This window comes from Rhea americana, unplaced genomic scaffold (assembly GCF_003343005.1).
Source record: "Rhea americana isolate MKP2758 unplaced genomic scaffold, rheAme1 scaffold_558, whole genome shotgun sequence".
NCBI lineage: Eukaryota > Metazoa > Chordata > Aves > Rheiformes > Rheidae > Rhea > Rhea americana.
The window spans coordinates 50,127-72,522 of NW_028186710.1; the positions used below are offsets into that span (position 1 = coordinate 50,127).

At 35.0% G+C, this 22,396-nt stretch overlaps 1 protein-coding gene across 1 annotated transcript in view; it reads left to right on the forward strand.

Annotated features, from left to right (window-relative positions):
- The window catches only part of RALGAPA2 (Ral GTPase activating protein catalytic subunit alpha 2), a 111,240-nt gene that overhangs the window by 40,586 nt on the left and 48,258 nt on the right, over nucleotides 1-22,396 (forward strand). Inside the window, exons 14-22 of the mRNA XM_085318867.1 lie at nucleotides 423-534; nucleotides 2,525-2,762; nucleotides 3,497-3,661; nucleotides 9,322-9,462; nucleotides 13,665-13,802; nucleotides 14,353-14,450; nucleotides 16,578-16,668; nucleotides 16,832-17,008; nucleotides 22,117-22,310. Of these exons, the coding sequence (XP_085174993.1) occupies nucleotides 423-534; nucleotides 2,525-2,762; nucleotides 3,497-3,661; nucleotides 9,322-9,462; nucleotides 13,665-13,802; nucleotides 14,353-14,450; nucleotides 16,578-16,668; nucleotides 16,832-17,008; nucleotides 22,117-22,310 (1,354 nt within the window). The remainder of the gene's footprint in view (nucleotides 1-422; nucleotides 535-2,524; nucleotides 2,763-3,496; nucleotides 3,662-9,321; nucleotides 9,463-13,664; nucleotides 13,803-14,352; nucleotides 14,451-16,577; nucleotides 16,669-16,831; nucleotides 17,009-22,116; nucleotides 22,311-22,396) is intronic.

Genomic DNA, 22,396 nt, shown 5'->3' on the forward strand with positions numbered 1-22,396 from the left:
ACAAATAGCATCTAAAAATACCTACTTTCTGGAAGCAAAATAGAACTTGGCTACTTAATGAAATTTCAAAATTTAAATATTGTAGTCCTCCTTATGTAACAAATGCGCTTCAGGTTTTGTTGTATTCTTAGTGACTTGCACCTGAATTAATTTGTAGGAGTGTAGATTCTGTCACATCTTCATCTGACTACTGTTTGGCTTTGAGGCTGCAGTGGTTGTTTTTGTTCCTGCCTTTGCATTCCCTAAAATTAGTTTTTATGTCCACAAGCTACTAATGTTGTTCTACAAATGATCTGTAAAGTCTCTTTAAAGTCTCAATAAGTGAGCTCACCAAAGAATTAAGAATTTTTTTGGTACCTGAAAATTGCAAGTATAATTAACAAATCATGTGAAGAAACAGTACATTTTTGTTCTGGTATCAGGGAACAGATGTTGCAGATACTCCTCAGAATAACAGAAGCTGTGATGCAGAAGCCAAAGGAGAACCAAATAAAGGATACATTTGCTCAAAGCATGTCAGGATTACTCTTCCGAGTAAGTATTTTTTGTGATGTTCCATAATACAGTTTTTGGTATGTCATAATTAATTTTTAAAATGTTACCAACAGAGGAAGACAGGTTCCAGGTGAAACAAGCGGTTGATTTGATCTGTTCTTGAGGGCTGTATTTACAAAACATGGTAGAACAGGCAGCCTCACCATCTCTTTTTTAGATATCTTCAGTGAGTATCACTGAAGTATAAGCTTTACATAAGTGATTTCTTAGAAGTAAGTTCAGCTAGCATGTCAAAATTGAGTCACATTGAATGAGACAAAAACGTTTGTACATCTTTTTTTTTTTTTTTTTTTTTTACATTACATGTATAGCTACACTACCTAGACTACTCCCCTCTTTCCAGTTTTAATATGAAGATAAGATCAATACCAAAGAGCAGACATAATAGTAGCACTATCCTACTTCAAGTCTAATGCTTTGTTCCAAGATGTGTAAGGTCTGTGGGCAGTGGAGGGAGAGGAAAGAAAGGGCTTCTCTATTACTGCCCTTGGGTGTTTTCAGTTGCCCTTTTGAGGAGTGTATTTTTGTGCATTTACTTTACAAGAATGTAGGAAGATTAGTCTCTTAATGTAGTTATCAAACTTAGAGTGAATGCCTCCATTTGTGTTCATGTTTTTCTTCAAAGCACACATAGGGGAAAAAAATGCAAAATGAAGGGTACATATAATGAGGAACTAAAGTAAGGCAGTGCATATTTAAAACACTGAAGTTAACGACCATCTATAAAATCATGAGAATGAGGGAAAGGGGCCCCAGATCACATAGGTGAAACTCAATTTTCAGTATTTTTTCTTCCTTTTTATCAGAATAATATTGCTGTATAGTATAATTAATTTTTTATTAATTAGTTCTGCATTTTGCTCTTTCAGAACTGTGCATTCATTGTATCTGAGAAGTTAATATAGAGTAGAATTGGCTATCTTTTTTAACTTGAGTTAGGGTGATTGTTATGTTTATATATACATATATTGTAAACTATGMTCAGAGTTGATCTTTGTGTTAGATACAGTATATCACAGTATGGTTGGGGTTGGAAGGGACCTCTGGAGATCATCTAGTCCAACCCCCTGTATCATGTAAATATTTTTATGTATCAGTTTCTGAATCTTCAAAGATATCAGTTCATTTTTCAACAAGAAAAATGAATTTCATTTGCAGAATCCATTTTATTACAAAGAAGTCTGAATTTCATACATTTGAAACCTGTGCTTATTGTGGCATTTCCTACACTTTCCTTATTGCAATCCCTAATCTAACAGCAGCAGGACTGCTCAGCAGGCATACCCAGCTGTGTATAGTTGGCACTAGTGAGTGAACACATCTTTTGGCTGGAAAAGATACAAATACTACTTGACTTCCCCCTCCCTTTTATCTCCAAGAATTCCTGGGTACCCACGACTTTTCCATAACTTGGATTTTTGTGGGTGCAAAAGGTGATCGTGGAGCAACATCCTTCTCATGCTTGAGGTGGCAAGAATCTTTACTGTGACTTTGAATTGAAGAAGAGACCATTTTGTCCATTTATGTACCTTTAATCAATGCTAATATGTGGGGAACTGGGTGGATTCTTAAATGCCTCTGGAGAAAAAAAGCATTTTATCTGGTCCTTGAGTGAAAGTTGTGAAAATCTGTAATTGGGCCTTGTCTATGGCTGAAGTGAGTTGCTCTACTGGGGCCTGGAGCATACACTGCCAGTTTAATTTATTACCAGGTCATGAGAATTGCTATCTTCTAATGCCACTGAAACTTGACTTAAATTTAATAGCTTTTCCCATCTTTTAATACATCATAATGTCAAGACATTTTTCCTCTGGCAACAGGAAATTGGGGGAAGAAAAAAAAAAAGACTTTTAGTAGTTGAATGCTCTAAGCTCTACTCAGTTATTGTTACCTATTCAAATTACAGGTTGCTATATTGAATTCATCTCAACAGGAATAGATACGCTGTCATTTGTTTCTTTTCCCTCAGACTCTTATTGTAGCTTGGATCAGAGCAAATCTGAGCGTTTACATTTCCCGGGAGCTCTGGGATGAATTGCTTAGTGTTCTGTCTTCCCTCACCGACTGGGAGGAGTTAATAAACGAATGGGCCAATATCATGGATTCTCTAACAGCAGTGTTAGCGAGAACGGTGTACGGAGTTGAAATGACAAACTTACCCCTGGATAAGCTGAGTGAACAAAAAGAAAAAAAGCAGAGAGGGAAAGGTTAGTCTCTGCATTACAGTGCTTTTTATATCAAACAAGTTAAATATTTAAAAAAATAAAAATTTCTTTTAATCTAACATTAAATACCCCACAGTCTATTAGAAGAATCTATTTAAGCGAAGGTGAAGTGCTTTGGGTTTATATGTTCTAATTTCTCATCTGTTCCTATATGTTCTAATTCCTCATCTGTTTCCTGTAATTCATCTAATTCCTCTGTTATAAATAAATACCTGTTATAAATAAATACCACACAGTCTATTATAAGAATCTGTTTAAGCAAAGGTGAAGTGCTTTGGGTTTGTGTGTTCTAATTCCTCATCTGTTTCCTCTAATTCATCTAATTCCTCTGTTCCTTATTGTGGGAGGGAAGGCAATAAGAGTCAGTAGGAGATCACTATTCAGCAGTTTTTAAGTAGGAGCTCAAGATCGGTCTTTTCTGTGTAGCAGGATTGAAACATGTAGTTTCCTGTGCTGTAATCTGCCATAGTCATAAATATCAAAAAATCTTTTCAATGTACTTGTATTTATAGTATTTTAACTGTATTTGTGTGCCATCTTGCAATTGATAAACCTGGTTGAAGTACTGATTGTTTTTAATAATTGTAAAAACTCATCTCTGTAGACCAAAAGATTAATATTTTTAATTTCCATTTCCTTATAAGTCTGTTCATGCTGCAAAAAAACATGTGCCAAAGCACTCAATACCAGATAATTTTGTCTTCTGTATATCAAAGGTGGAATTTTAGAGCCTCAAAAGACAGCTGTAGTGGGAAGATCTTTTTCATTAAGCTGGAAAAGTCACCCTGAAGTTGGGGAGCCAATGAGATTCAGAAGTGCTACCACCTCTGGAGCACCAGGAGTTGAGAAAGCAAGAAATATGGTTCGTCAAAGAGCAACAGGTCAGACCCAGACATAAATATTTGTCTCCAAACTTTCCATCACACTCAAGTTCTGAATCTACCTTTGGGTTGTGAGTACTTTTGAAAACAGCATAGCTTGCTTAAATATCTAAGATTTTTTCAAGCACTCCAGCAGCTTGAATTTGATCAGTTCTCATTTCCTGTGTGTGTGTTTCTGTGGTCTCAGTTCAATGGGCTAYGAAATAGAACTCTCAAGAGAATCTTCCCTGCTTTTCCATAGAGGTTTTGTTACACAGCTTTCTTTCCCATTCATAACAGATAACATAACAACCAGGAAAATTTGAAGGGGATTCGGTATGTCTTTGTGGCTTTGGGCTTCAGAACTAAGCCAGTCTTCAGTTTAGATCACAAAGTTCTGACAATCGAAACTCTTATCAGTTCTTTCTTCCTGTCACATMTCTTTGTAATTTAAGTGAGTTTGTATCTGTGTTCCAGCAGAAGTGTTGCTGGAACATGAAGATTCTGATTCCTTGCTTCTTCTGCTACAGCATTTCTCTTGCAAACCTGTCACCAGAGCAGTAGAGAACCTGGAAATATTGATCAGCAAGGACTTTTCTTGGTTGTGTACGTTCAAATTAAAGGCATATTTTCCCTTTAGTGAGAGAAGTTTATATGGTAGAGAGTGAGTAGGTTGTCAGCTAAGAGGATGAACTTTGTATGTGAAAGCCCTTGGTTTCATTTTTTTTGTCTTATGATCATATGAAAATAGAATTCTTTTGTCCTCCATGTGATTTGTTCCTGTCAATGGCTCCCAAATCAGCAGACAGAGAAAATGTTTGCACGCGCAGATGTAGCAAATAATTCTTTCAATTGTGTAAAATGCATATCCATTTTCTAAGAGTAACTAAATAGCTAAGACTCCAGAGGTGTCACCTTTCAGAATGAAATGTGGTAGTCCCGAAGGTGATTACAAACACGAGAGCTATTTATGGAAAAACTTTTTCCTTAGCAAAATGGAAATTTTGGAAAAATATCTCCCACTGGAGGCTTTCGCCCCCAGGCCTTTTCCCTCTTTTATTTAAAAAAAAGCATGAAAAGGGAGGGGAATCTTCATACAAATATAAGAGTGCCTGTGGCTTCCAGATAAGGCTTTCTTTTGATCTGCTATTTATATCTGAAGTTGCAAGAGTAACAGTGCAGTCAAACGTGAATCACAACATTATGAACTTCTGAGATATTGGAAAGACTTCCATTTGGTATTATAGCTATGTCACATCAATGTGAGGAGATAATACAGCAAATACAAAAGCACACCTAATTGTCACTCCAGCACTATGGAGGTCCAAAAACCATCAACTGTTAAAAGTTGTAGATCAAGCCTACAAGAAAAGATGTAGCTGCCTTTTTAGGGAAATGAAAATGTAGGAGATAAAGTTCATAGAGTCATAGAATCGGTAAGGTTGGAAGGGCCCTCTGGAGATCATCTAGTCCAACCTCCCCGCTCAAGCAGGGTCACCTAGAGCATGTTAGACAGGGAAGTTGGGGAATGCTTTCAGAATAACTTATGTTTGCAGAAGCAGTCTTTCATTCAAAGTTCATTTGGCATTTGTTCTCAAATTTCAGTGCTTTTGTTTTTAAGCAGCAGAATAACCACCCTATTTAAATATATTTACTTCCTTCCTCCCCTGTTTCTGTCAGTGTTGACATTGCGGTGAAAAGGAAAAGAGGCTGTACAGCAAATAAGGTGTTTCTTGCCTAATAACTTTGTAAGAGGCTTTTCTTACTCAGCACTACTTTTACAGTTGGTAGTAAATCAATTACAGTTGATAGTAAATTGCTGTTTTCTCTAAAGGAGGCTTTAAATTTGAARCAATTGAATGTTAATTGAGATAATATCAAGTTTTTATCTTAATGATGCTAGTCAGTGTCTAGAGTAGTAGTCACTTTGGAAGGTATTTTTCTGGTGGCCTGAGATAGTATTTAATCTACCAGTTAGAAAAGGGGCTATCTCCAGGCTCCACAGGAGAGATGTTTACCTTTGTTGCACATGATGAGAGAAGCCRCCAACAGAACACTGGATACAAAATGTAACATTTTGCTCTCTTAGATAAATACATTTTTTACTCTTGTGCAAAAGTGCAGCAATATTTTGAGTGTCATCAGCAAGGGAAAAGAATGAAGCCAGTCAACAGAACTTGTTCTTTTCCCAACCATCTTGCTATTTCTAGCAGAAAGAGTTCTTTATATTTCTTTTCCTATTGAATCTATGACAATGAATTTGTCCATGATGCTTTGAATTCATTTGTTCAGAGGACTAAATTCTAGAAGTAGTTTGTCACAAAGGCAGACCAGGAAGATGAGCCTCTACAGTTTTGTGTGTAAAAGTAGTCTCCTCTTACATCTCAAATTGTTCGTACTTTTATGTGCTTGTAAGCTAGTATGACTAGAGAGTGCATGGTTCAGTTATTAAGTAAAATACAGTGCAAGAAAATAACATTCTAAGTGAGCCACTCTTGCCATTGGTGAGAACTCGCACAAATATTGGAAGCATTAGTGGAAGCAGTTCACRCACTTCACATTTCATCTTAACTCCCCTTTTTAACTCCTGCTTTTTTCTTTTATAAAAAATATATGTATGTGTGTGTATATATTTCTACATATATATATATTATACATTTATACATAGAGTATCTGGATTACTGAATGTTCTTCTTTAGATGATAAATTTTCCAAAGGATAAATAGAATATATTCTATAATTGTAAAAGTTCTTTTTCCATAATTAAAGCTAAGAAAATAGTGTTGTTGTTTGTATACAAGCAACTCTTCAACAGTCATGCCCTTTCCTCCTTTCTTCATTTCACATTTATCCTGATTTTCTTACCCAGTAGATCTAATACAAGCATCATATTTATAATGCTGGTACGATCATGATGTTCTGCTAAATAAAATTTAATTTTTAGGAGAAGGGGAATAAATTGCCTTTGAGGATATAGTTTGACCTGAGTGGAAAAAACCTGAAATGAATATTTAAGATATTTACTCTGAGTAAAGGGGGGAAAAAAGAACACAATAGAAAAAAGACAAGAGGTGGATGACTCTGCAAGATCTCTAAGAAAACTGTGATAATTCTCTAAAGATGATTTATTTCCCAAAGTTGAAAGTAGGTGGAGGGAGACAGCCTATGAAGAAGTTTAGAGGCTTTGATGTTTTTAAAATCTCTACTAGCTTATCTTGCAAGAGCTGCTGTCTTCCTTATGGGAGATAAAAGTTGCAGAGGACAATGACCACCCAGACCCCAGTCCTAAGAAATACCCAGCCTTTGCAACAGAAGCCCCTAGCAATAATAGAGTTCTGCGTCAAGGATTCAACTTAGCAGTCGAACACAACATGTTGTATGCCATAGGATTTTCTAAGAAAATATGCACCCATACAGCTTTTGATATTTTTTTGAGGAGAAATTCACTAAGAAGTTGTATTCAAACTGTAGTTAATTCTTTTCTACTTTCCTTGTGATAACTAAAGAACTACCAGCCCCTTAACATAACTTGCATCCCTTTCATCATGCTCTTTTTAAGTCTGGAAAGGAGGACTCAGTACACCAAAAATGAGTCTATATGATAATTCAGGTTGTAAGGGGATTCCTGGAGGTCGTTGAGTCCTTTGCTGAAAGCAGGGTCAGCTATACCCGGTTATTCAAGGTTTTCCCCAGTCTGGAGCTGAGCTATCCTGAGCAAGGATGAATGAATATAAGAGGTGACTGGAATGTAAGAGGTGACTAGATTTTTCTTTTTTTTTCTTTTTCCTTATTTTTTTTTTTTNTAGTGTACTGCATCTGTTTCTCCAGTTACCTGTTTCAAGCAGCCATTCTGAACAAGACCTGATAGTGAGATTCTGGTACAGGAGACTTGGAACTAATGCCTTCAGAGAAAGGTTCTCAAAGGAATTCTCCACATTTTTTTTTTCTCATGCAGAGATCTGTGATGGTGCCCTGGAGTCCCATTAACTCAGGGAATGAATAAATGAAAAATAGTAAGATATGGATGTAGGGATTAGCCTTGATAAGGTGAGGCTTGTTCTTTACTAGATATAACTATCTTACAGCAGATGAGGATTTTAAAAGTAAGCTGAACATAGACTACTTTGCTACCAGTACAAACCTGCTATTTGGCCTTCTGCTGGGCATCAGAGCTATTTTAAAGGAAGTAATGGTGGTCATAAACAGGGTCAGGTTTGAAGGCTTAGTTATATTCATTCTGAAAAAAACATTTTCCTCAAATATCTAATGAGAGGCAACATACTACATCATGGTTCACATACTGAGGTTGCATCAAGTGCTATTTTTAGGAAGGACATCCTGATTCCCCTTCCCTCCCCCCTCCCCCCCCAAACAGGTATATATTGCTTAGGGATGCCTGTAGCAAGGCACCCTGGAAGAAAACACCTTTTTTAAGTTCTGGCTTCTGTGAACATGAAGCCACCCATAGCTCGGTGTGTCCAGTTACTGCATCTTCTAGTTTCTTGTATACAGTTGTCCCTTGAAMAAGAGCCCTTATCAAATTATCTGAGCTGTGTTTGCACTCTCAACTTGCAGATCCATTGCCTACAGGTGCTTGTCCCATGAGGCTCTTGATACCCTTGGAGCATAACCTGTTTAACTAAGCCAGTCTTCACCTTGTCAAAAATTTTAGGCAAATTCTCTGACTTTATGGCTCAAGTAGTACATCGCAGAAAATATGCCGGGGAGATCTCCTTCTCACACCATGGAGGCCTATAGCGAAGTGTGCAAGATGGATGAGTGTTTCTTGGATAAAAAGCTTGTGCTTTTACTGAGGAGGCTGGTAAAGCAACAGGACATTGCTTTATATGTTCAGATGTGGCATTCTGAAGTGCTGTTTAGGATCTCCTCATGAGATGAAACACCTTTCTGCCTCAGTATACTTACATCCACSTTACTATTCACTACTTCCTATGTATATGCGGTATAATGAGAGATGCTGGATTGCTGCACAAAGGGAATGTTCCTACATGGTAAATTCCTCTCTCTTAGCAACATCTTYCATAATTGTGGCTTTTCTAAACGGTTTCATAGCCAAAGGAGAAAATATGTATTGCTAGTATCTCTGATACATGAGCCCATGCATGCAGCTTGCTTGTTGCTGTTGTTGTTGTTAGTAGTCATATATTCTGTTTGCATGTCCTTCCAAAATTAGGGGTTTTTTGTTGATGAAAGATGTAGTTATGGACTCTCTTAAAATTCTGATCTTTTGAAGTGGAGACACAACAAGCTCTGTCTCAGCATTGTTAGCAGAAAGGAAATTGAATAAGAGTTTTCTCATTCTTTAGTTTTGAACCGTCTGTGCTGCTATAGGTGTTTCCTTTGTTGCCAGATACAATGAAAATAAAAGCAGGTAAGTCTGTCTAGCCAGTAGATAGTAATCATAAGTTACCAAAATGAAATATTCCACATTGTGGAATTCTTGTGATTCAGAAATCAATCATGATTGTAGTACTCAATGTGTGCAATACAGTTGCCCGTTATAAACTTAGAGTTTATAGGAAATACTTCTGAGTTTAATAATGTAAGATTTTTATTTTCAAAAATTGTGTTTTGTTTTATTATGACATTCAGATATCATAAGAAACCAAATGTTTCATTGCTTCTCTGACATAATTATTGCTTTATTTTTTTCCTGGAAGCTAAGCGAAGCCAGTCTATCAGCAACTGTGTTCATCTTTATGAGGCTTTGCCAGCTACTAAAAGTGTACCTCTTCTGCTTCACACTGTGAGCTCTCTCTTACCTGGTATCTCTTATACTTCTTGCTCTCACAGACTGTCAGGTACTGTACTTTAAAGTCATCTTGTTTATAAATGTTCTTTATATTTTTAAGCTACTATCTGTCTACCTTTTTTTTCTGTCCAGTTAAGTATTCTTTAGTAGTGTGGAATGAGATGTTTTGTGTTGGTTTTCTACCTTGGATCTATTAAAAAAAATTTAAAATAAATAATAAATGAATCAATTAAAAGGTTGTTAAGTAGTACTGGTATGACATGGTTCCTTTTTATGAGCAAGTTTAGTAATGTAAGAGCTATCTTTCTCAAATGTACTAAGGATGGTAAAATGTGGTTACTTCTAATGATTTTTGATTGCTGAAACTGTATTCTCTATCAAAATAAATGACTGTTTCAGCAGGAAAAGAAGATGCAGGGTCATTTGAAGGAATTAATGTAGAAACTAGTTGAATGCTTGAATGTAAGATAGTGCAAACAAAATACGCAAGCAAAAAAATGATTTAAAAAGGCTTATTCAGTCTGTGTCACAATCAAGTCTTAAAAATCTACATTTGTAACAACCAATTTGTTGCTTCTAAAGAATTCTTCCTGGAGTTACGGATTCAAGAAACAAATCTAAAGGGTTTGCCTGTGCTTCTTATTTCTTAGGGAGTGTCTGATAYCTCTTGAAATGTTTCTAGCACTGCAAGCAACTTAGGTTTTGTTCATTTCAATGTTGAAGGTTACTATGAATTATGGTGTCTTTAGATTTGTGCCCCCTACTAACTAAACTTATTTAAATTTAATTTTCTCTATTAAGAAATAACATTTTTCTCCACGTTTATTTTTTTTTCAATGATTTGATTTATTAGATGTTTCCAAGTAGTTTTTTGAATTTTAATACAGTGTAAAACAAATATACAGGAAAGTAGGAATGCAAAAACTAAAAATGAGTCATCTAGCTATGTCGGGACATTTTGGTGGTTATATGTAAGCAGATATATGTTCACTCTGGCAAGTATAGCAAAGTGTTTTTTCCTGCCTTTGGTCTTACCCTGTGGAACTTACTATTGTGATAAATAAAGCTAAAACTAGTGTGCAACTTCTGATAGAATTCTGTATTCCTACCCAGATGTGGATATGAAAAATGCAGAGGTAACGGCCTAAGTATATAAAGATACTTCATTTTAGCAGCTTCAGTCCCTTTGCCTAACCAAGATTTGCTGGTGTAAGTCGTGAGATTTCTCCATTCTGCTGGGGGACTTGCTTTTATTTCTGTTTAAAACTAGTAGGTGTCTGAAAAACAGATTTTCAGTCGCCTTCTGTGCTTCGCTTCCTGAGAAGGATTTCTTACTCTTCAGCCCCAAGCAGAACTGTTTGCTGCTGTAAGCAAGAGAAAGAAAAGCATCTGATACATTCTAGCATTTTAGGCTTTCCTAAATATGTTTAGTATTTTTTGAAATAATTAAATATATATTATATAAATAGATATTAAATATATGTTGTAAGTTAAACTTAACTCACTTGATGGTGTAGATTGAACAAACTGTAGAACTATCCTTGTCCTCCAAGCTGTTGCTTCAATCTGTGTATATTACTTCTTGCTAATTCTTGCTAGTTTCTTTGCAACTAGAGCCTCAATGTTTGAATTCATACAAATTGATGTATCTAGATAGACAGTATCTGTTCAAAAATTAATTCATAGCAAATTCATTGAAATATTATTTATTGGAGTTTGTTCAAATTATAAAGGTAATGATACTACTTTCAAGATGAAAAAGGTTGTGGTGTTCTTGAAGTGAGGATCATAAGGTCACAAAATAATTCAAGTTGGAAGGGATTTCAGGAGGTTTCTGCTGCTCAGATGGAGTTAGCTCTAAGATCAGACCAGGTTGCTTCATCCAGTCTGCTCTTACAAGGACAGGGGTTGTGCAGCTTCTCTGGGCAAACTCTTCCAATGCTTCACTGTTCTCACGGGGGGAAGAGTTTTTCCTTATGTCTAGTTAGAACCTCTATTATGTCAATTCATAAGGTATATTGGTTGCATACCAACATGTGTAAACTAACAGTGACTTCTCCACCAGAAATAGCGGAGAACTTTTTTTTTTTTTTAAGAGAAAGGAAAATAGCATTGGACATGTAGACTGGACATCTTGAACAATCTGATGTGCTTTTTTTTTTTAATTTCCTTTTTATGGGTTGCTTTCTGGGGGAAAAACTGGCAATTAGCTTAAGTACGGTAGGTGATGCTAACCAGTATCATGACCATAATTAGAAATGCCACTGCTGAAGGAAAGTATACTTGATTTTGTTTGTTCCTGTGGGTTTTTTTCTCCTAATACTGAGTTGCACTTCTAAAAGTGCGGTCCTCACTAGTTTCTAGAGTTCCTATTGCTCCTTCCCCAGTAGATTGACATACTTTTTTCTCACTTGAATTTTCATGCCTCTCTTTTCTCTGACTCTTTGAGTACATAATAAGATTTGGAATTAGTTTGAGGACAAACTGAATCATGCAACTTTTCTTCTGTGACTGAAGAGCAGAAGTAAAAACAGTGTCATAATCCAGTTGTAATAGTGATCTGGTCAATCGTGGGTTAGCTAATAATGTCATATGTTTTTCCTGTGATCTCTCCCCCAAATCTCTCTTCCCCATTCACATTTCTACCTTGTCCTAGAAATGACTTACAGCTAACAACTGAGACCAAACCTGCTTTTTAAATTTTTTTAAAAATAAACTCTTCTTTCCAAGCAGCTTAAGCACTAACATTTAAAATTGGTTCTCTTTTCCCATCAAGGATGTTTGATCTAGGAGATTTGTCTACTGAGTTTTTTTGTAGTCTTCAGATGAGAATATGCATAAAAATGGAATATGTTTTTTTTTGACTTTTTAATAAATCCTAAACCCTACAGTTTATTTTTGAAATCTTAATATATATTCTGTGTCCAGTAAATCACTTTTCATAAATCAGTAATGCGCAGCAATCAAAGCAAAGCTTTGACTATCACGAACTTGAATCCAAATTGCTGTTAAAAGCTGTAGCAGTCGCATCAAAGCATCTGCAGTGTAAGGTGTTCGTTGGTACACTGATGCTGCTGTTTTTAAACTTTTTTAACCTTGGGACAGTCSTGGATAGCAGAAGTCTTACAGATTTGGCACATTGTGTTAGCTCTGAGCTGCTGGAAGAACTTGCTCARAACTACCCAAACTTCCACGGCTGTTTAAATCTCCCAGGTGAGCAATGCAGTTCTTGCCTAGAAAGGCTGAGCGTGCTTTCTGGAAACATGAAGTGCTGTTTGGCCATGCTCTGGGACTTACAAGATTTGAGAAAGTTTCCACATTCAAATCAAAGCAAACATTTCACGTGTTTATTTTCACTTGTGAAAGAACCTTGAGGGTTCTGCAACCTGTGTTTTCAGCAAAGATTTACCAAAGATACACTGAAAAAAGAGATTGTCAAGAACTTCTGGGTTTTGTGTTATTTATTTTATTTCCTACCYAGTAGACTCCTGTACCAGTGCAGTTCCTGAGAGCATGAGAACTCAAAGGAGAAGAGGAAATATACTATCCTCTTTTCAAATACGTTTTCTCTTACGATTGTGTTCTTCTCCTAAGCTCTTCACAGCAAGAAAACCTCTAAATCTAAGTCTCCTAGAAAACTATTTCTATAAATCCTCTAAAGAGTGCAGAAGATGAATTTCTCTGAATGTTTGAGGTGGCATGTTGAGGTGTTGTGATGCAGTAGAAGGGAGGGAGGAGAGGGAGAACTTCTGGGGATATTTGAGGAGTTCCTTAACTCCGTTTGAGCTGTTACCTTTCGTGTTCTCCCATTCCCCTCCTTATGGAGGAGAAGTCAGTAAGGACCCTAACTGTTTCACTACTATGAATTCATAGTAGTTTTGCTACATCTCCTCTAATCTATTTCATTCCAGAACAAACCAAGTCTAGTTTGGGTCTCTAGGGTCTGTTCACAAGACATCTTCCCAGCCTTCCTTATCCATTCTGAGCCCTTGAGGTGGTTTCTCTTACTTTTTCTAGATCTTTTACCATTTAACCTGCTCATACATCTCTCTAAACTTTATTTTTTTCCTTAAGTGATTTTATAAAACTCAAATTACACTATCCTTTTAACTTACGTAATTTGAGTTTTAAAATACTTGAATTGGTCACCTTTTAACATAACTTCCTTTGATTAAGATTTATCACATGTAAATAATTCTGAAATTTTGAGAATATTTTCTTTTTTATTATGTATTGTATATACACCAACAGAAGTTGAAGAATCTCAGCAGTTGGAAACATCAGCAGGAGCAGAAGCTACTGGCCTATTTGCAGAACAAGAGCAACAACTAACTCGAAGTAGTAGTACTTCAGATATTACAGATCAGTTTACATCTGATTTTTTTCATGGTAATTTTCATGAAATATAATGATACTACACTTATGGAGAAAAAGTTTTGGGAATATTCAGCCTCATAGATGCTGCTGTTGTCTATTTTGGTTTCCAGCTCTGTTGTTCGAGAATGTTTTGTACCTCATTTTTTGTAGTAAATGTATCATTGGTACATCTATAACGTTTAAAAAATTATTATTTTGAAACTACAAGTGCAAGACATAACAGTTCTGATGTATTAGAAGTTAAAATTGAAACCTTTCAATGTATGCAATCTTTATGTAGCTTATTTTTTTTTAACCTGGCCTTACATTTAAATTTTGTTTATTCCAGTTAACAGTTCCATATCTATGATATAAATAAATATGCTTATGAGCAGTTCTTTAGAACATCATATATTTATTCATATTGATTAATCCATTACAGTTTAAAAATATTTGTTGTGTTACATTGCTTTTATATAAATAATAAGAAATGTGTGTGAAAATAGCTGAAATTTTCCTATAATTTCCTAGGTATTTTTGTCTGTACTTCTCATTTCACTTGTTTACTTTCTGAAATTTGTAGGTAAAAAGGCTGGAAGTTCTCAGAATTTAACTTCTTCAGACTCCAAACCAATACAGGAAAATAAAGAATGTACAAAAAAGGAACATGAAGCTGAGCACGTAAGGCAAAATACGAAGTACATTTTGTATACAAATACACAAAATATATTTTATTTCTAATCACATCCTTTTTAGTATTTGGAAATGCTAGCAACTGAAAGCATGAAAATATATTAATCACATTTCTAGTATGGAAGCTGTAATTAAGCCTGTAACTGTTCTTTTTGGTCCAATCATTCTGTGTCTTCTGATATAGTAAGTTGTCAAAGAATTTCTAAATAAGCAGCTATACTCTATTCCCATAAAATAGACTTTTATGCTTTTCTATATTAAATATGAACAGGAAGTATGTACATTTTATGAATAATTCATGGTTGTTATAGAGTTGCACTGCACTGGAATAAATGTTTGATGGTTTGAAGTACTGGGGGGAAATGCTTTCCTTCAGCACAATTTGTACTACCAGCTATTTATTGTTGATGTTTGTATAAGTTAACGTTAGGACAGGCGTGTTTTGTAAATTTTTAATACATCTGTTGAGTAAACAGTAGAAATAATAAATGACTTAAGGCTGATCATTCTGGTGGCAGTATAATGCAATACAGCATGCAGGACTTCAAGCTGGATCTCATCTTTGGTCCTTGGCTTTTCCATACATGTGGATTTTAATTACCATTAGCTCTTGGCTCTGGGAAATAGGGACAAAACTTTTCCTGTGCAGTGCTATCATTAATAGCTACAGGAATAACAGTGTCTCAGAAAGGAAGGAAAATCTAGTCCACTTTATGTAGTGGAGGGGAAAGGAGAGGAAGAGAGGTAAGGTTGGTAATTGTGGGAGATTAAAAATGAACCTGCCTCCCTGTTCTAATTGAATGGCATGTATTATAAAATATTTACAACCATCTGCTGCTGGGGCTGTTACTGGAATTGTAGTTTCAGTCTCTTTTGCAAGTTTAAGCTGGGGTTTGACTGTGTACCTGTTGTATAACTTGCTAAAATACTGTGTGAATGARTTCTGACTTTAAATCAGAACCCAATGGTATTTTTTTTTTAACACTGATCACCAAAATCCAGATTAGCCAGCGAAAGAAACCACTCAGCAGTCTATCAAGCAGCCCAATAAAATATGTTTTTCTTGTGAATAATTGTCAACTCTCTCTAGCATTAAAAAAAAAAAAAAGTTTTGAAATAACTGCTACAAATCAGGTCTTTGTCTCTTTGGCAATAATTGACTTTCTCAACTACATGCAGAAAGATGGAATGGTTTAATTTCTGGCCAGTGAATCAAAAATTACTTCAAAAAGTAATTTGTTTAAAAATTGTAATAACAAATAAATCTATCAAAATGAATTTTCAAATAACAATCTTATCTACTATTATCTATCATATAGCGATAGGTAACCTGATGTATATATATTTGGCACAAACTGATTTTTACTCTTATAGATTATATGGAGATGAAAGAAATGTGAATTTAAAGATGATCTGCCAGATGTAAAGCAAAAAATGGTACCTAGAGACAGAGGAACATCATCTTGAAGTAGAAAATTTCTGAGGGATTTTCAGCAAGTAGATTATATTTGCAAAAAAAAAAAAAAAAAGGATGAATAAAGTAAACCAAAGCTTTGGAGTCTTCACATAGGTTGTTTTGCAGCCAAATAGTGCGTCTGATGTAAGAGATGTCTGTCAATTTCTTCCTTAAAGGTTTTACTTGTTCGTAACGATGTGCATGGGATTTTGGAGATTAATCCACAATTTATTCTTATATCCAGTGGGTTGTCTTCGTTACCATAGCAGAAAAGGACAAGTGAAACAGTTTTTCTTAGAGATCTGTTTAGGGATTTTAGAAATAATGTATTAAAAACAAAGTGATTCAAAAAGTATTGAATAATTTCAGATTTGCTGAGAAACATAGATCCTGTCTATGTCTTGTTATTGTAGACCTGAGTTTAAGAAAGAGTGGATAAAAAGGACACTGTCAAGCTTTCAGTTTCTGTTAAGACATTTAAAGAAGCTTGGGTAGTCTGCGTGGTACATGAAAATATTTTGACTGAGTTTAATTTCTGGTATATATGTGCAGATATATATATGTATGTGTGCACGTGTCTCGAGTTTGATAGAATATAATGCAGTTTTCAAAACTGTGATGTGCATAAGCTGCTATTAATACAATTCTTTTCTCTAAAGGTCCTAGTACGAAGGAGCAGCAGTCCAGCTGAATTAGATTTGAGAGCAGACTTGCAGCAGTCACATAGAAATCTCYGGGAGAGAGAGAAGAGTGAGTTCTAAGTAATACAGTGTTTTTCTTAAGTGTAGCAGCTTATATCAGTGTGTTAATTTTGTCTTTTTACAGATACATGAGACACTTTTCATCATGTTTTGCTGATGTTATCTCTAAAAACAGAGTTCCTGATCCTTATTAATCCCCCTACTTGCTTTAGGTGAAAGTGTTAGTAGTGACACATCCGTTGGCTATAATAATGAAGTAGAGATTGCACTTATCCCCTGGCAAACGTCTGAAGATGACCATGAAGTTAATACATCAGCAGATGTTTGTGTTGATCCTGAAGCACCTCACTGGCTTCAACTTAGTCCCTCAGATGCTACGAATTTAACAGGTACTTACACTAAAGAAAATGTGTTTAATATTTTAGACTTTTATCTTCAAAGGAGTTTATACAGTGTAACTGGGTTATAAAGCTATTTCTTTAACCAAGTAAGAATTAATTACTATTTTTATTTGTCCTAATTGCACAGCCAGATTTTCTTAAATTAAAATACTGTAATCTGATGCAACTTGTCATTTTTTAAAAAATCTTAGATTACACTAATAGCTCTGGTGTTCACTTCCAGTTGCTACACAGTTAATCCTTACCCAAAGAATGGATGTTTAACTGTTACTTAATTACAATATTGTATTTTCACAGTAAGGGTTACCTTCATATCTGATCTAAAGCAACATGGCAGCAGCTTGAGTGGTTACAACATTGGCTAATATTATTGCAAAGTGAAAGAAGGATGCTATAGCACCTAGGAGTTCCCTGAGAGTGTTTCTCCAAGTCAGTCTGTGTCCAACAATGCAACTCACAGCAATGTACTTAATTTTACAGGCCAGTCATAACTGTTGTTAAGAAGAGAGAAGAAAAGATAGTGAAACATTTTTAACAAATGTATATGGTAGTTTATGACGTTTAATTCTGAGCATGGGAGTAGAAAGGATATTGAACACATTGATTTTTGTTTTCCAATAGTCTTTCAGCCTGAGCTGTGGTAATGATGTAGGTAGCTATATGTTCTGTGGTGCAAAAATGGAAAAAAAGTTTCTTTCTGTGAAACGGAAAGTACTTTTAAAAGGCTTTCATGGAGATGTGTGGCGTTATGATAAGCCTTTAGTGTTGCAGRTGTGAATCATATTGGTTATTACATATTTTGAAGGGGAGGAATCTGCTCTTCTGTTAGGTGTAAAGGTCACTGAAATCTTTTTGAATGTATTGGATGTTGTTTAGGGAGGAGTTTTGTGCAAGCAAAGCAAGCTCTTGTTAAAATCTCTGAGGCTAAAAGTGCAAGTTCTAGTGGCTTTTGAAATCTTTCCCTAAACAGTAAATAATCATTTTGTAATCTGTCAAATTATTCATCTGCAGAATTGTAGGGCTGGGTTTTGTAGATTCATTAGTATTAATGGTAATATTATTTGTGATTGGAATTTTAAAAATGAGAACACAGACTGTCGTTGGAAATTCATTCTGAACTTCCATATATGGGGAATTTCAAATTGCTTGGTTAAACTACAGCACATTGCACTGAGGATACACTGGGATGGGTTTGATCAAAGCTTGTTTCTGAAACTTAACYCCATTAAGAAATGTGTAGCCTGCCTACGCTGCTTCTGAATTCAGTGGTAAGAGAGACTTCTACAAGGGATAATTCAGAGCCATGGGCCAGGCAAATGTGATTTTAATAGATACCATTGGTATCTTTCTAAACTTTTTTGTGTATACATGAATTTCTCTTGAAAGATCTCCTTCTCAATTAAAAATGTCTTAGCAACTAGTCTTGAAAGTTCGATATATTTTTGCCAGTGAGAAACAAATTTTCTCTTTCAGAAATATAAGTGAAAGATGGGCTATAATGTATATTGTTTTTAGTTCTAGTCTTACTTGGATGTACTGTTTAAACAGGAAAGGTATATAGAGCAGGTGAAACATATTTCAAAATATTCATATTTAATCTTTTAAAATTATTTTCTTATTTACATATCATTTCAAAATATTTGTTTTTCTGTTATTGCTCTAAAATGTATACCTTTATACCTGTATACCTGATTATATATCTTTCAGGAGATAAGTCTAACAGCTCCATCACTGCACTCTGGAGATTGTGAACATGGGTATAGAAAAAGTTAACATGAACTAGTTACAGTGCACCAGCTATTTAAAAAACTACCATACTATGCATATTAAATTGCAGCAGATACATAGTAATTAAAGTTAGTATTCATTTTCCTGTGGGCTAAATGAAGGTCGATTACAATCTAGCCATTATGAGTTGAAGAGAGGTGATAGTTAATATGTGGCTATTTATTACTCAGCCCCTTTTGCCCCATTGCCTGTTTATAAGGCTGAACACTGCAAATGTGACTACTAAACTAATTAATCACAGAATCATGGAACAGTTATGGTTGGAAGGAACCTTCAAAGATCATCCGATTGAACAGCTTGGATCAGGCATGGTCAACTGGAGCAGCCTGTCCAGGACCATGTCCAGTTAGATTTTGAGTATTTCTGATGGAGGCTCCACAACCTCTCTTGGAAACCTATTACAGTATTCAACCACTGTCACAGTAAAAAGATGTTTTCTTAGGTTCAGACATAATTTCCTGCATTTGGATTTGGGCTCAATGCCTCTTGTCCTGTCCTTGGGGACTTTGGTTATACAAAGGCATAAATGCTGCCATATACTAATAWCTAATAAAGGCTGGTATTTTGTGTAATTTTGTGTGTAACTAGAAAGATTATAAAAATGTTCTCTGAAGTTAGAATAGCTAGTTCTTTCTCATAAGTCTGAAATGATGATTTGTGTTTCATTAGATGTATCGGGGTTATTTTGTAGAAGAACCCTTCTAAGGGTTCTAAGGGGGCCAAAAATAAATTCTCCATCATTTGTTCCTCTTTATTTGAAGGAGATAAAGTAGATGGAAAATAAATTACAGATTAGAAATACTCTGTTTTCTTTCTTTTTTTTTTTTTTTCTTTTTTTTTTAATATTCTTAAGAGTATTCTTCAAATTATCAAATCAATTATCAAATCATCAATTATCAAATTATCAAATTATTTTTAGTGATATTGTTAACAATTTGGAAATCTGACACCAAGTTTTTGGTTTTGGTGCTTTGTTAAAGATGAGATTTGAATGCCCAGAATTTAAGAAATTTAGAAAATCAGGTTGAAGCTGATGCAGATTCTCATAAATTGTGATCCAGAAAATGAGCATGCAGTTGAAAATGATAGCATTATCATATCAAGTTACCGCTCATCAGCTCCGATGTGGTAGCTGATTACATGGCTTTCTTAGCCTGCCCTTGTGCTGAAGTTAAATGAATTAATTTAATACACATTTTAAGTTAGTAGGCTGTATTTCATAGCAGGATGGTCTAAGAATGTGCAGGAAGTTCCTTACTATGTATTTCAACTGATAGTAAATAACCAGTTAATTGGCAATAATTTCCCTTGTTTTAATCTTCTGACCCTCCTTATTTACACTTTGAAGAACATGGACCAAGCAAGTTGTAGGATGGGAAAGAATCTTATGATTTAGACTTCAAACTAATTTCTTTTAGGATCTGACTGTAACTTTATTAGGAAGCAAGTTACCTTTATCTGCAGACATAGAGATTTCTTGCAACTTTGTCTGAAGTATTGAAACAGACCTTCCACTGGGAAGAGGTGGAACACCGGAACCCCTGGCCTCTCGGTCCCATACTGTATCCTGCGCACAGACAGGCTGTAGCCCAGCTTGTCTAGGTCGAATACAAGATAAYGTAACATTGGGTCATTAAAGTTTGCATTTAAATGCGGAATTTTTTGTTTGCTATTTAAAAAAAACCCAGCATTCTCTTATCCTGACAAATTTTACAAAACCCTGCTTTCCTTCTTGGTTTGCATCTTACACACAAACATTAAACAGAGAGCAAAATGTTAATGCTTGAGCATATTCCTCTTCACTATTACGGTATATTTTTTTTAGTTCCTTTTTTTTACGTTACGTTTCCGGGTCATTTTATGCTGTATGATCTTAAAGATGCTTAGTAGTGAAAATGCTACCTATAGAAGCCACTTACTGATTGGCTGTTCTTCAAAAGTGCCTGAGGAAAACAAATACTTAACTCCGGTTGATAAGCAATGAGAATTGGGAGGTTTTGTCTGTTAGCTATATTTGGATATCTCTTGCGAACTCTGCATAGAATAAGAAAAGTGGAGTAAATCTTTCAGAGTACACATGAATGTCCCATTTCAACTTGTCCATGTTGGAAAAGCTTGGGAGAGAGCAGTCTTTGTGTAATTAAAAACTGACTTATAGTTAAGTGCCATCTGTATGTAAAGCCGTTCAGCCTATATTTCCTTGCCTGTTTTCCTTTGAGTCGCATAATAGTTTGTATAATGCAAGAGAGAGACATGACTTAGTGAGAGAGAATATGTTTGAGATGGCAAACTTAAGAAGTAGTAATTGGTCTTAGCTTTCTGGGTGTCATCTGGGAAGGTCATCGTATAACTCTTTGCTTTCCATCTTTTCTGAGTAAAAGTTTGTACATCTTTTCTGTTGTGTTGAATATAAATCCCAAGCCTGTAAGAGGAGTTGTATGGAGAGGTTTTCATTGTGCAACAGAAATTCTTTTCACAACAAGAATTAAACGAATAAAAATGAATCCCACTTGTCAATTTTCCATGTATTTTCTATAATTGACTTCTGTATATGCTTTATTCCACTGTTTTATGTGATATTCACATTAGCTCTCAAACACCGAAGTTGTTAGTTATTTAATTCCCCAAGTTATAAACATTGAGGAATTACAGATTTTGTAAACATAGCTTCTATATGAGAATGATTTGATTCATTTAAAAAAAGGAATTTTTTTGTGGTGATTTATGTGTATAAAGTTTTATGCAAGTGGTAGAAATATTCTGACCCTCTTGCAGAAATGGTTAATAAAATTTTAATGTATTTTCCATCTTATTATTTGATATCTTTTTAGTTTTGCTTGTAATTTCAGAAGATAGTTATGGTTAATTCAAATAGGAATGATACTTAAGCAGTTCAGTGAGGAAAAGGAAGACTTTTGAATCTTTAATATTTTGAAAGTTTTGTCATTACTTTGAATTAAACTATCATAAACAAATATATAAACTCTGAACCCAGAGAAAATTATCTATCTGTACCAAAAGCCTTATCTAATTATTTGACTGTATGGCACACTGAATCTGAATGAATCTTTATGAAATTTTGTCTTGATGTAGCCAATTCATTACCTAAAAGAATATTTTGATTTAGGTAGCAATAAATGAAACTCCAAGTCATAGTTTTATATAAATGCATATATTTAAGAAGATCCCTTCCAAACTGTTAAGAATAATTATTCCTGTTGTGCAGTTATGTTCACATTTTACTGACCAAAATTTACATGCACGTTGCATTTCTGATTCATATAAACTGAACTTTTTTAAATTTACAGATAGCAGTGAATTCCTTGCTGATGACTGTAGTATAATTGCTGGTGGAAGCCTTATAGGTTGGCATCCTGATTCTGCTGCTGTATTGTGGAGAAGGATCTTGGGAATTCTTGGCGATGTGAACAATATACAGTCACCTAAAATCCATGCAAAAGTTTTTGGATATCTTTGTGAGCTGTGGTATAAACTTGCAAAGGTGTTGTATGTAATCCTTCCTTTAATGATTTTTCATTTATTATAAAAATGATTATTAATTTTGATTTAAGAATAGTATCTGGAACA